The 13864-nt window shown below is 42.3% G+C and overlaps 1 protein-coding gene across 2 annotated transcripts in view; it reads left to right on the top strand.

Annotated features, from left to right (window-relative positions):
* Nucleotides 1–2219: 2219 nt before the first annotated feature.
* The window catches only part of COL5A1 (collagen type V alpha 1 chain), a 287140-nt gene continuing 275495 nt past the window's right edge, over nucleotides 2220–13864 (top strand). Inside the window, exon 1 of one of the 2 annotated variants that reach the window (XM_077468431.1) lies at nucleotides 2220–2635. In XM_077468431.1, the coding sequence (XP_077324557.1) occupies nucleotides 2536–2635 (100 nt within the window). In that variant the 5' untranslated portion in view covers nucleotides 2220–2535. The remainder of the gene's footprint in view (nucleotides 2636–13864) is intronic. The other variant, XM_077468424.1, reaches the window with a different exon arrangement.

Genomic DNA, 13864 nt, shown 5'->3' with positions numbered 1-13864 from the left:
AGTATTTTCGATTGCTCACTTCCTGTTCCACAGAATGCCCTCCGCAAGTAAAGTTTATAAAAGAAGTGTTAGCCCTTGTACACACGGTCGGACATTCCGACAAAAAAATCCGTCGGATTTTGTCTGAAACTTGTGTTGCATACACACGGTCGGACAAAGTTGTCGTACGTAACATGACGACGTTATTTCGTTACGACGGGACTACGTTCAGGCTAGTAGCCAATAGCTTTGGTCTAGGAATTTGATCTGAGCATGCGTGGCACTTTGTCCGATTGGAATTCTCTACACACAATCGGACAAAGTCCGATCGGATCAGGTTGTCGGAAAATTTTATAGCCCGGCTCTAAAACGTTGTCCGTCGGATATTCCGACGGAAACAGTCCGATGGAGCCCACACACGGTCAGATTATCCGACAACACGGTCCGATCGGACATTTTCCGTCGGAATGCCCGACCGTGTGTACAAGGGCTAACACCTCATCTACTGAACGCGGAGAAGATACTGATACCAAGATATTGGAAGCAGACTAAATGCCCTACATTACTAGAATGGAAAAAGGAAGTAGATAAAATAATGGAAGCCGAAAAATGGGTACATGTGATTAGAAATAAACAAGATGAGTTTAATACTATATGGGAAGGTTGGAAATATTACTCAATGGAGATAATATAGGGATTAAGCTAAGTTGGAATGGAGGGGGGGGGGGTTAAATGGGTAGGGATCGAGCCCTGCACCAACTTATATGGTCTGTGGGGGGGACTGGGGAGGGTTTTTTTTTTTCTCTTTTTATTTTATTTTCTTTTTTCTGGATGTACACGGGTAAATATAGGGGATACAAAACTGAATGTGTATATATATTGAGTTTATATGTTAATGAATATGGTTGAAGAAAATAAATAAAATGCTATTTAAAAAAAAAAAAAAAAAGCTAGGTGCATTTAGTGAGCTATTCATTTTAATGGCCATAATGGTTGGTTTATTCTGGCCAATGAAATGAACTAATACACAAGCACTTGATGCCTGTAAACGCATCTAAACGCTTGTGAAAGCCTTCCTTTAGAACAGTTCTAGAAGACGTGCTGGATTTATGTCACCGTCAGGCCTTGTATCCAGAGATACTTGGATACTTTTGCTTTTTTGGTTCCCAGGTATAGGGGCTATTATTTTTTTTTTTTACGCAAGGTTTTGGGAATTGCGTGACCACAAAGCATTGCAGCCAAAGAAATGCATCCTGTGAACGTTTCCTAGGACGCTTATGCAGAGTACACACGATCGGAATTCCGGGCCAGAAAAAGACCGATGAGAGCTTTTCATCGGAAAATGCGACCGTGTGTACGCTCCATCGGAAATTTAGCTGTCCGAATTTCCGCCAGCCAAAAATTGATAGCATGTTCTCAATTTTCCAGTCGGAAAAACTTTCTATCGGTAATTTCCGATCGTGTGTATGCAATTCCGACACGCCAAAAATCATGCATGCTCAGATTCGACTACGAGACAGAAGCTATTGGCTACTGGCTATTGAACTTCCTTTTCGGAATTTGGTGTGACCGTGTGTAGGCAAGACAGCTTGAGCTGAATTCCATCTAAATTCCGTTGGGGAAAACCATCAGAGCTTTTTCCGACGAGAATTCCGATCGTGTGTACGCGGCATTACAGTATAAAAGAGGCTAAACATCCATCTTCCATTGAATCAGAGGAAACATTGACATAGAATACCTGGCATCACATGCCACCGCTGCTGCAAAACCTCTTAACAGTCCCTTGTGTCAAGCAGAGCCCCCTGCCGTGACATCTGTTTAACCAAATCTTCACAGGCTGTAAATAAGCTGCAGCTTTGTCCAGCTCTGTTTGCATTCCCTTGAATTGTCTCTCTATCCCAGGACAGCAAAATCTGTTCACAAAAATTTCTTGCCTGTAGGAGATGGGGGAGAAAAAAAAAAAAAAAAGACTGCAGATTTTGGCATGCAATAGATTTAACCCTCTGCACACTTTGCATGTTCCATGTTCCTGTCCCACACTTTCTCCTCTCTCCAAACTTTTTTTTTTTTTTTCTTTTTTAACACAAACTTTCCTCCCTCCTCCTCCACCACCTCCCCACCCCTCTCTCTCTCCCCCTTTTTCCTGATCCCAGTGAAAGTAGGCAGATCCTGCAGCTTCCCTGGTCTCCGATTCGCTGTCCCATCCTGGGACTGACAGTTCTTACATCTGCCTAAAAAGGTTTTTCACTCTCTCTATTCGGTCGACAAGGGGGCATCACTTCTCAAGACGACCCCAGACCAGAGAAGAGGGGCAGGAGAGAGAAGGAAGAGGGTGCAGGAGGAGCTGGGGTTTTTTGAAGGCACATTCTAGTTGAGCTCCCCAGAAAGCACAGTCACCCCCACCCCCCCCAAAAAAAAAATCTAATGGCTTTATAGAAGTTGTAATTGCTGCAAGGGTTTTTTGCCCTTTTATTTTTGCAACTTATTTACATTCCAAGATTTGAACTAAAGGACCCCTGAATCTTAAAGAATTGGCCCCCCACAGCAGAGGAGGTAATGAGCATGGATACACATACAAGGTGGAAACGGAGAAGTTGGAGGAGAGACTTGTCCCTTCTTGTAGCTCTAAGCTTTATATGTTCACAGTGCCATGCAGGTAAGGAGCCTATCAAAAAAAAAAGAAAACTTCCAGTTGCTTTTTGAATTTGCTTTTAAGTCCTGACTGCATTTGCCAAGCCTCAAATCTGAGCAGCCAAGTGATTCTAGCTGTGCAGAAGGTTTTTTAGCAGTTTATGTTCCCTTGGGTCTCATTTGATAGGAGGCCCATGTAAGGGCATAGTATTTAATACAGCCTTGTCTTCTCTGCTGCATCCCCTTCAGCAGAACTTTCTACATCTTTCCCCCCCTCTTCACCTCTTCATTTCTTCATACCCTGCTCCCTGAATACTTTCTGACATGTAATTTTAGATTGTCCTGCAGCCAGTTTACAAAGTTTCAACTTTTTTGTTTTTGTTTTATGCTTTTATTACTTCTCTTGTGAAACTAGCATATTGCTCCACCTATAGGCCAATTCTGGAATAGCCCTGGGCAGTTCTGCATAATGCTGATGTGTGCAGCTGTGTTCATTGCAGTGCATCATTCCTGTCCTGCTTAGTTAACAACTTTTATAGGTTTTTAGATCACAGAGAAAGAGGGGTTTGTTTTGTTTCTTTGCATATGTTTAATAATATTGTGTGTTTTTTGTTTTATAAATGGCAGGTTTTTGTTTTCCTCTATTGCTATATTTATTATTTCTACAACATCTGTATCTACTTCCGCTAAGTAACAAATGTATTGCAGGTTAGAAAAATAAAAAAGCGTTGTTGCCTTTACTGATGAGGCAATGTTTGGAATGCAAAGTGCAGTAAGTGACAACAGCTAATCTCTGAAAACATTTATTATTCTGATTTGTGCTGCGCTGACGGAAGGTAACAACTTGGGTACTGCCGAGTGCAGAATGCCATTGCTGCTTTTAAACATCTTCATATAAAATGGTTTAGATGTCACCTGCAGTCTTGATTGGGTGGGTTTAATGTACAATACAATGTATAGTAACGCAGCCTGCAAAGGGAGGGAGAGGACCAGGATCATCTCAGGTGTGACCGTAAGGGAGGCACTAGTATCTCTAGGAATGCAGAGACAAAAATGTGTCACAATTTTTCGAAATTGTTTAATATCCAATATTAATTTTATTATTTTCCTCAGTATTTTTAGCTATTTACAAACTCTGCAACATATCTGTTATTTCTACATGTTGAATATTTCAAAGTATATCGCCTTAATATATAAACAATAAACCAGCTACCATCGTCCCAAAATGGTATATAGAATATGTTGAATATATTTAATTATAATATAATACTTGAGCCATAAGTTACTTTGTTGCAGAAGCACAGAAGTTTCCTCTAAGGGTATGTTCACACTGAGGCAGCGCGACTTACAGTGCGACTTCCTCGGGCCACCCAGACGCGACTGCTGCGGCGACTTGCAAAACGACTTCTGTATAGAAGTCAATGCAAGTGCCCCCCCCCCCCCCAAAGTCATACAGGAACCTTTTTCTAAGTCGGAGAACGGTTCCATTGTATAGAGCGGGACGCTACTTGTCAGGCGGCTAAGTCTAGTCCTAGTGTGAACCGACCCTCACTATCCAAAAATAGTCAGCAAGACCACTATGACTGCTGGGAAGGGAAAGATCCTCTGTATGATTATTTCTGACTGTGCCCCCCCCCCCCTTCTTCATTCATTCTTCATTTCCTGTTCCAAAGACATGACAGGAAGTAGGTTAAATCTTCCCAAAGTGAGGACATTTTATTTTGTTTTGTCTGTTTAAAGGAGGCCAAAGGTGACCATTTTTGGAAGATTTCTCCCACTTCCTGTTCTGGTAATAGCTGTAACATTTGGATTTCCCATCAATTTCTGGTACTGTGACACTGGTTAAAAGGACATACAAAGATGGTGAATAAAAACCCAACAGAGGTTTAACTCTTCTCCACTCTGTCCAGATAAAAAGCTTTGGCTCAAATGTTGTCCTTTTCTCTCACAGTAACTGATCTATTTTAGAGTGAAATGATATTTTAGAATAAAAAAAACAAGTATTTTAACAATTTAAGTTGGGTTAGTATAAAGCAAATTGGGGCGCAAAGTGCCATAACCCAAAAGGGAACCCCAGCTGGGGGGCACTCGCTATTTAGACTGGACTTGACTGACCTACCGTGGCTACTGACAGAGATGCTGCTGGCTACTAGTCTCCTAGTCCAGAAATAAACTTCCCCGCATAAATTCACTTTGGAAAACCATATCATGGGCCTATTCAAGTTTCCCTTTTAAACTGAAGCCCTAATGAGGGGAGTTTCCTGGCCCCCAAAACACTCCTGTTTTTTTAATGTAAACCAATAAATTAATTTGGACTCTTTTATTATTTGGTTTGGCTCTCCTTGTATTGGTACATGATTTTTTTTTTTTTTTTTTTTGTTGCTAACCCACTGGAGGGGTAGCCCTGTCTGTGAGAAGCCTAAGTTGAGCCAGGGAGCTCCTAAGACTACTTTTTGTATGAACTTAAATCTAGTCCCAGTACTTCTTGGATGCTTTTTTTTTTTTTCTTCATTGCATACTGAAGAGATGGTTGATTTAGATATTATCAACAATTTAATGCATAATGAAGTAAGAACTTCTCTAGGTATAAATGTGCTATTGTGACTATTTAGGTCATTTTATAGAGGTGGTAAAGGAAGTCAACAGTAAAACTGTAAGCCCTTGTACACACGGTCGGACATTCCGACAACAAAATCCGTCAGATTTTGTCCGAAACTGGTGTTGCATACACACGGTCGGACAAAGTTGTCGGAAAATCCGATCGTACATAACGTGATGATGTTATTTCGTTACAACGAGACTACGTTCAGGTTAGTAGCCAATAGCTTTGGTCTAGGAATTTGATCTGAGCATGCGTGGCACTTTGTCCGATCGGAAATTCTCTACACACAATCAGACGAAGTCCGATCGGATCATGTTGTTGCAACGTTTTATAGCCCAGCTCTAAAACTTTGTCCGTCGGATATTCCGATGGAAACAGTCCGATGGAGCCCACACACGGTCGAATTATCCGATGACGCGGTCCGATCAGACATTTTCCATCGGAATGTCCGACCGTGTGTACAAGGGCTTAGCCAATTCAATCGCAGAGTTTTAAAATTTATACGGGTTTTATTTTGCTACTGTAAATGCTAATTTCAACATCCTGACATCTTGTTATAAGATAATAAGATGGCTTTTTTTTTTACTTTTCAATAAGATAGGAAGAAAATTTAAAAAGAATGCAAAAGAAAATGTTCGGTTTATGTATTTTGTAGTATTTCTTCCAGCAGCCCCTGGGAGAGTTGCCTTGGTACCGTATGTCCACTAGTTGGTGAAAGCATCAACCAACCCTGTATTTGGGCCATGGTTTGTCTGTCTTTTAAAGGTTCTATAAACCTGAAATCCTGGTTACATTTATGATCAGGGATTCCTCATTTCATTACCATATTTGCTTGTACAAATCCCTTACATCTGTACGGGGTCTGGGATGAGTCAGACTATGATAAAGCTAAGTGCAGCCAATTTTTCCCCTGTTATCAGCCATTTTAGGCTTACAGAGGCTCAACAGAGGCTGCCTGTCCCAATGCAGGGGGATTCCCAGACAGGAAACCTGTGTGCATGAAAATCTCCCCTCAGGACCACAACTTTCTCTCAATTATCATCAGCTCTAGTAAACCATTTACATCTGGAAATGTTTTTTTTTTAATCTGGGTTTTAATGTAAATGAAGCCATGGTTTAAATCAATCCTTTAAATCCCACAAAGCAGAGGAATCACTGCTGAATATGAGAAATTTCTGCAGATATGATGTGTAAAATTATTTTTTTTATTTTTTTTCCCCAAAAGAATTTTCCCATCTCTCTCCTGGTGGCATCAGATTTCAAAGAGCCGTGACCTCTCCATGGAGTTTGCTGGTGGAGGTGATGGCTGTGCCTGCGGCAAGGCATACTCGGCTCTACTCTTGATCACCTTCCCCAGGAATGTCATTATAGCTAATCTCCTGTGTGTAACCTTGTAGCTATATGGAGGCCACTTTATTTTAAGCTATAGTCATCTCACATCTTTATTGCCACTGTATTTCTAGTGTCATCTCCTTCTTTATCTTTGTGGATCTGACATATTCCCTATCATGCCCCCCCAACATAGCCACACACTATGTATTATTATAATGTGTTTATATAGCTCTGACATATTCTGCAGTGCTATACAGAGAGCATTGAACCATTCACATTTGACATTGCATAACAGGAGTTTCCCCACCATAGTCACACACTATTATACACCATCATACACCATTATACATTTGTATAGCTCCAACTACTCAGCAGTGGTGTTTAGAGAACAAGAGAGCAGAGTGTAGACTTGTTATCTAACCTGCCTGCTTTATTTGGATTGTGGGAGGAAATGGGAGCACTCAGGACAGCCACAGCTGTAGTGGACAGCCATAGGACAGCCACAGGACAGCCACAGCTGTAGTGGACAGCCACAGGACAGCCACAGCTGTAGTGGACAGCCACAGCTGTAGTGGCCAGCCACAGGACAGCCACAGCTGTAGTGGCCAGCCACAGGACAGCCACAGCTGTAGTGGCCAGCCACAGGACAGCCACAGCTGTAGTGGCCAGCCACAGCTGTAGTGGCCAGCCACAGGATAGCCACAGCTGTAGTGGACAGCCACAGGACAGCCACAGCTGTAGTGGGAATCAATCAAAGTTTCCCAGGAATCCCACTGCCTGACCAGTCAAAGCCTATATCTCGGTAGCATGTCCTAAAGTATCAGTAAATCTTCTAGTTCTCAACATTTTGCTTTTATATGACCGATTTCCTTTTCTAATGCCGCGTACACACGATTGGAATTCTCGTCAGAAAAGGCTCTGATGGTTTTCCCGACGGAATTCGGCTCAAGCTGTCTTGCCTACACACGGTCACATCAAATTCCAATCATTTATAACGAGGTGACGTACAACACATACGACGTGACTAGAAAAAGGAAGTTCAATAGCCAGTAGCCAATAGCTTCTGTCTCGTAGTTGAATCTGAGCAAATGCATAATTTTTGGCGTGCCGGAATTGCATACACACAATCGGAATTACCGATAGAAAGTTTTTTCCGTCGGGGAAAATTGAGAACATGCTATCAATTTTTGGCTGGCGGAAATTCGGACAGCTAAATTCCAATGGAGCGTACACACGGTCGCATTTTCCGATGAAAAGCTCTCATCGGTCTTTTTCTGGCCCGGAATTCCGATCGTGTGTATGTGGCATTAGCCAACTTTCTGTTGTGTCATAAAATGTTTTGGCATGAAAGAGGCAGTCCTTGACATGGAAAAAAAAGTAGACAAATCCTTCCCACTCCATGACATCATTCTAGCTGATGAAATAAGGAACTTGGCCAAAGATGTGCACCAGTTTTATTGCATATTCCACTTGGAAGCCAGCCTAGATGATTAGTATATTCCTTAACAATAAGGAATGTATGTTGGCTCTAGAGTTCCCCTTTTATTGGATAAGATTCCCTCAATTCATGAAGAGCTGCTGGAAGATTGAGCTTCTTGTGGTTTGCATGTAGTCGGCATCCAACTGGAGTTTCTGGTTTTTAGTTAGTTGTGATTTTCTTGGTTGTAGGCCACATCGTTTATTTTTGAACTCCAGAAAGAAAGACTTGTCACCACCCAGACTTTATGGCCCTCCCCAGGGGTGCAGAAGACATTAGGTCATGGCAGCTGGCCGATCCTTTGGTTCCATAGTGTAATCGTCTCTGGCACCACCTTCTGGTAAAAATCATCTTTGTTTGGTAAATATTACACCAAAGCAACCGCTGAACCTTCCATATGTTTTTGGGAATTTGCAAGATGAGGCGCGTGCTGCTTTTGTGACAAAGGAAGACATGTGTGGCCAATTTAAAAGCACCCATTTTTTACTATACATCCCTCCCTCCCTCCCCCCTTTCCCCTATGCACCATATGTTTCCGATCACCAGCCTCAGTGTATGTGTCTATTAAGTGAACCCATTAAGAAGATTTCTCTTCCAGGGCTGGTCTCCTGCCAGCTTTTTTTATGTACTTTCTTTCTTGATCGTCTCCCTTTTATCATCTTTCAAATTCCCATCACATTTCCTGTTGTTTTAAGTTTACTTTGCGCTCAGTGATGTAATCAGCGCAGAGATTGGTTCTTCATGGAAATGATTAGTACCATGATGGGCTTCAAAAGGTTGGAAAATAAGTCGTACATTTTATGTTTTAAAAAACTCTTTTCTTGGAAAGGCTTGTTTGATTTTATGAGAGATTGGTAATTAAAAAAAAAAAAAAACTGATAAATATTGATACTACTGGTCAGCAGGAGAGAATTTTTTTTTATGGGACATTTATCTCTTGTTTGTGATATTACAATGGGTGCGATGCCGTACTTTTCCCGAATTGTGGTTAAAGGTTCCATCCACCCAAATGGAATACTTTTGCAGTACATGGATTTTGAAGAGTCAACATCTTTCTTTTACCTGTGTATGCCTGGACTACTTTATATGTCTCGAATAGTGCAATCTCCCTGCCGTAATACCCAGCCTCTGTTCCTAACCCCCTGGGAGTTTTTGGGTTTTTTTTTTAGCTGTTCTAGTCCAAAATTACAGCAGGGGTGGTGGAAGCATTATGCTTCCTGGGTAGTCACCAAAGCAGGGAGTGAGGGAAAATCTACCCAGTGAACAAAAACCTTACTGAGGTTCTAACCCTTCCCCAATCTGTCCTAAACTAAAAGTCAAATGTTTTGGCTAGGGTGGGATTTAAAATTGAAAAAAATACACAACATAAACTGAAAGATCTTTTTGACATGTATTGTTTTGTATGGTTTACTGGATGGAAACCGCAATTCGCTCATTGCATTTACGAGGTAGATTTGTCTCTTGGAAACCATGAAAATGTTGAAATTGAAACCAAAACTAAAAAGTCTGGAAATTTTAGCAAATAATGTCATAGTTTAAAATAGGTTAAGTTTCATGATTTGGTTTTGCATTGGCGTTTTCTCTTCTCCTAGAAAGTGGATGAATCCATTACAGCAGAGATCACTCCAGATTACAGGCTGCATCGAAGACCCCCCACAACCTGAATGCTTATTTTTAGCTTTGGGTCCTTTTCTTCCTTTAAGTACCTGTCAGTTATGTCTGTGATTGGTAGCTACTGATTAGTCACTTCTGTGATGGGGGGCCTTGAGTACCTATCAGTCATGTCTCTGATGGGGGGCCTTGAGTACCTATCAGTCCTGTCTGTGATGGGGGCCTTGAGTACCTGTTATGCCGCGTACACACGATCGAATTGTCCAGTGGACTTAGTCCGCCGGACCACAGTACACCGGACAATTTGATTGTGTGTGGGCTCCAGCGGACTTTTTCATCGTAAAAGTCCGGCGGACTTGGAAAGTAGTTTTGACTCAAAATTTGTCCAGCCGGACTTGGCTTTCAGCGGACAATCCGTTTGTCAGTGTGCTAGTCCGGCGGACTAAGAATGACACATGCTCAGAAGCAAGTGCGAGAAGGAAGCTATTGGCTACTGGCTATTGAAATTCCTTTTTCTAGTCCCGTCATACGTGCTGTACGTCATTGCGTTAGAAATCGCCAGACTTTCCGTGTGTCGCCAAGTCCGTTCGTTATAAAGTCCAGCGGATTGTTTGCCGGACCAAGTCCGCCGGACAATTTGATTGTGTGTACGCGGCATAAGTCATATCTGTTATGAGGAGACAGTGGATAAAGTTTGGTTTGAGACAGCCCAAACTTCTTTTTGCCCATGAGTCATAATATGTTCAGCAGATGACATCACTAAGTGCAAAGAAAAGAAAAATAAGCAGACCTTTCACTACCTTTCTTGCTGTGGTATTGACGGGAAAATATTTCACCCTCAAAAATGCTGCCTGCTCACACCGGCATGGATCTTGCAGGATCATTGCAGCGAAATCCCTATTGTATCGGGGGGGCTGATTTTTCAACTCCCCGTTTATACATGCTCAGCTCTGGCATGCCCAGGAGGCCACAAACTAGAGTTCAAATTCTGATCCTGTGATGTTGTCAGAGGAGTCATAGATAAAAGCTGTATGTGGGGGAGTTTTTTTTTTTTCTTAGTTACATTTTCGCTTCAAATTCTTTTTTTTTTCTATTTGTACATCCAAGATTAATTTTACTAAAGGTTCAGATCATTTGGAAAGATACTCCATCATATTCACATATGGTGTGTCTTAGCTGTAAGCTGCTTCAAGATTTTTAGGAATGTTCATATCTGGCAAGGACTTGTCACCCATGTAAGGTTCTGCCTAAGAGCAGATAGCCTCCTATGTGTGCTTCTCTGAAACAAATGTAAATCTTTTTTGTAAGTGACTGGCTTCCCTGAGTTCAAAGCTGGACTTGAACAACTGCCACCCCTGTGCCCACTGATAAGTGCCTCAGTGGCCACGAATGGCATTCTTATTGGAAATAGGTATGGCATTTGGGGGACTTAGTCCTGATGTTAGGGAGGTCAAACTCTTATGCGGCGTACACACGACCGGACTTTTTGAGGGACTAGGTCCGACGGTCTTTCCGTTGGACTTTCGGTGGAGTTCCGACGGACTTTCCGAATGAATGGACCTGGCCACACACAACCACACCAAAGTCGGACGGATATGAACGTTATGACGTACGACCGGACTAGAATAAGGAAGTTCATAGCCAGTAGCCAATAGCTGCCCTAGCGTCGGTTTTTGTCCGTCAGACTAACATACACACGAACAGATTTCTCGGTCCGGCGGAGTTCCGGTGGAAAAATTTAAAACATGTTCTATTTCTAAAGTCTGCCGGATTTTTGGCAACAAAAAAAAAAAGGTCCGATGGAGCCCACACACGATCGAATTGTCCGACGGACTCGTTCCGTCTGACCTTTGCTGTCAAAAAGTCCAGTCGTGTGTACGTGACATTACACTTACATTGTCGTAGTTAAAACATGCATAGAATTTGCCGGCCGGCATATAAACAAGTACGCCCGCGCTTCCGGGACTAGTGGGTAGCAATGATGTCAGCACGTCATCTTCCCCACGCGTTTCATCAGAGATTGTACGCGGCATTAGAAACAAGGTTCAACTAGAAAGGTACATAGAAATTGATTCTCTGCCTAAAAAAGGGAGGGGTTTGGTTCCCTTTGAGGCCAGAGATTTAATTTTAGACACTTTTTTAAATGTCTTCTGATTTTACTTTATATTCCAGTATCTGTCAGGAGTGCCTTTACTCTGTCAGATAAACAAGCAGTGTTATTCCTGAGAATGGAGAGGGTCAGTGTGCTCACGTGGTTTACACATCACACGGAAATATTGGTAGGAACGGGTGTCTATGGCCTGTTTTTAAAAGCTGCGAATGGGCAATTCATATACACAATAAAGGAGAAAAACTCCCCAAAATATAAAAACTTAAATCGGTGAATTTCATACTGACGTTTTGCTCCAACTCAGAACTACAATTAAATAAGACATTTATTTTAAGGCTACTTTGTGACAGATTTTCCGGGGAGAGACCAGTTTGTAATTCTACAAATTTCTTTGGCACTTTCGATTGATCAGAACTCCCTTTCATCATCCGCTTCCAAGGTGATCCTTTTGCTCAGAACAACGCTGTGCAATTAGGCAGAGGATGGTGTTGGTTGGATTTGTGCCGCTTGTCGACATTCACGCCGGGATAATTTCTATAAGCCATTTTAGTATTGACATTAAAAGGCAAACCTCTTTTTATTTATTACAGAACACAGATGCATATTTCATGTGTGTATCTCTTAGTTAAGGCCACGGAATTCACTCTGGTTGTCCCGCGTTGTTTTACGTCCTTTGAAGCTGGCTCTGCTGTGTTTTTGGAAGCTCTGAGTGTTGGAAGTACAGATTATACGTTTTTTTTCATTCAAGCTTCACATCTCCCATTCCATTTGATGTGGCTCAGTGCTGCAGTGTGTGGTCTGCTTCTGGAGCAGTATTGCCGCTTGTATAGCTTCAATCGACTCTCGATTACTTTGTAGTTCGCCCGGAAGTCTGCTTTTGTTACATGAGATCTGCAGTTCTTTCCCGCAAAGATTCTGTTGGCTCTGTATGACCCATTATGATAAATGTTGGGATGGACCAACGTGTGGTGAGGCTTAGGGTCAGTGGGAGTGAGAGGGCAGCTGGTACTACGTTTCCCTCCTGGCACCAAATTATTGAGAGCCCAGCATGTATGCCAGAAACATTTTCTCTTTTTGTTGCTTCATGCAGAGGTGTACCTTGAAGATCTCTGGGTAAAGCAATAAAAGGGTCCTGTCATTTACTGCAGTAATCGGTAATTGGTCTACCATTGGTTTATCAGTTCAGCCAGTTATCCTGAAATGCAATACAGCTAGGTCCGACGGTCTTTCCGACGGACTTTTGGCGGAGTTCCGACAGACTTTCCGAATGAACGGACTTGGCCACACATAATCACACCAAAGTCCGACAGATTCAAACGTGATGACTTTCTGGGTAAAGCAATAAAAGGGTCCTGTCATTTACTGCAGTAATTGGTCTACCAATGGTTTATCAGTTCAGCCAGTTATCCTGAAATGCAATACAGCTAGGTCCGACGGACTTTCGGCGGAGTTTCGACGGACTTTCCGAATGAACTGACTTGGCCACACACAATCACACCAGCTGTAATCGGTAATTGGTCTACCAATGGTTTATCAGTTCAGCCAGTTATCCTGAAATGCAATACAGCTCAAGGTGGGATTTTTCTGATGCATAGAAAAGAAAGGTAATATAATGGTCTCACAAGAGGGAGTTGCAGTATAGGAGCAGAATTATGTGTTTTTTAGACCCATACTTTTAAATGAGAGTGTTTGAAAAAGGCACTTTCCAATGCCCCCGTTAAGGTCTGTGGGTCATAAACCAGCAATTTTGCAGCAAAGAAGCTCATGTACTCATGTCAAGCCTCGTGCAACAGATGACGAGCTACAAAATGCTCAGTTTCTCTGGGAATTGTTCAACAAAATGCTCAGTTGTAAATGTGGGCTTGAAGTTGTTCTAAAGCCTAAACATGTTTTACCTTAATTTAATGAAAGAATGAAGGTTAAACATTTAGGTAGTAGAATTGCCCCCCTCATCCACTGCCCGGCTGCTTAGTCTCTCCTCTCTCCCTCTTCACGCGGGGACTGACAGGCAGCAGCGGAAAGCTCTCAGCCACATTCAGTGAGGAGGGAGCAAGGACAGGTCCGAGCTGCGCTGTCTGGGTCTATAGATGCAGGTAGTGTGGCTCGGGGATCGAGTCTGCAC

This window comes from Lithobates pipiens, unplaced genomic scaffold (assembly GCF_037356315.1).
Source record: "Lithobates pipiens isolate NorthernLeopardFrog02 unplaced genomic scaffold, aLitPip1_a1.2 Scaffold_11, whole genome shotgun sequence".
Taxonomy (NCBI): domain Eukaryota; kingdom Metazoa; phylum Chordata; class Amphibia; order Anura; family Ranidae; genus Lithobates; species Lithobates pipiens.
Note: the sequence above shows the minus strand (reverse complement) of the source record. Positions and strands in the feature narration are given on the sequence as shown.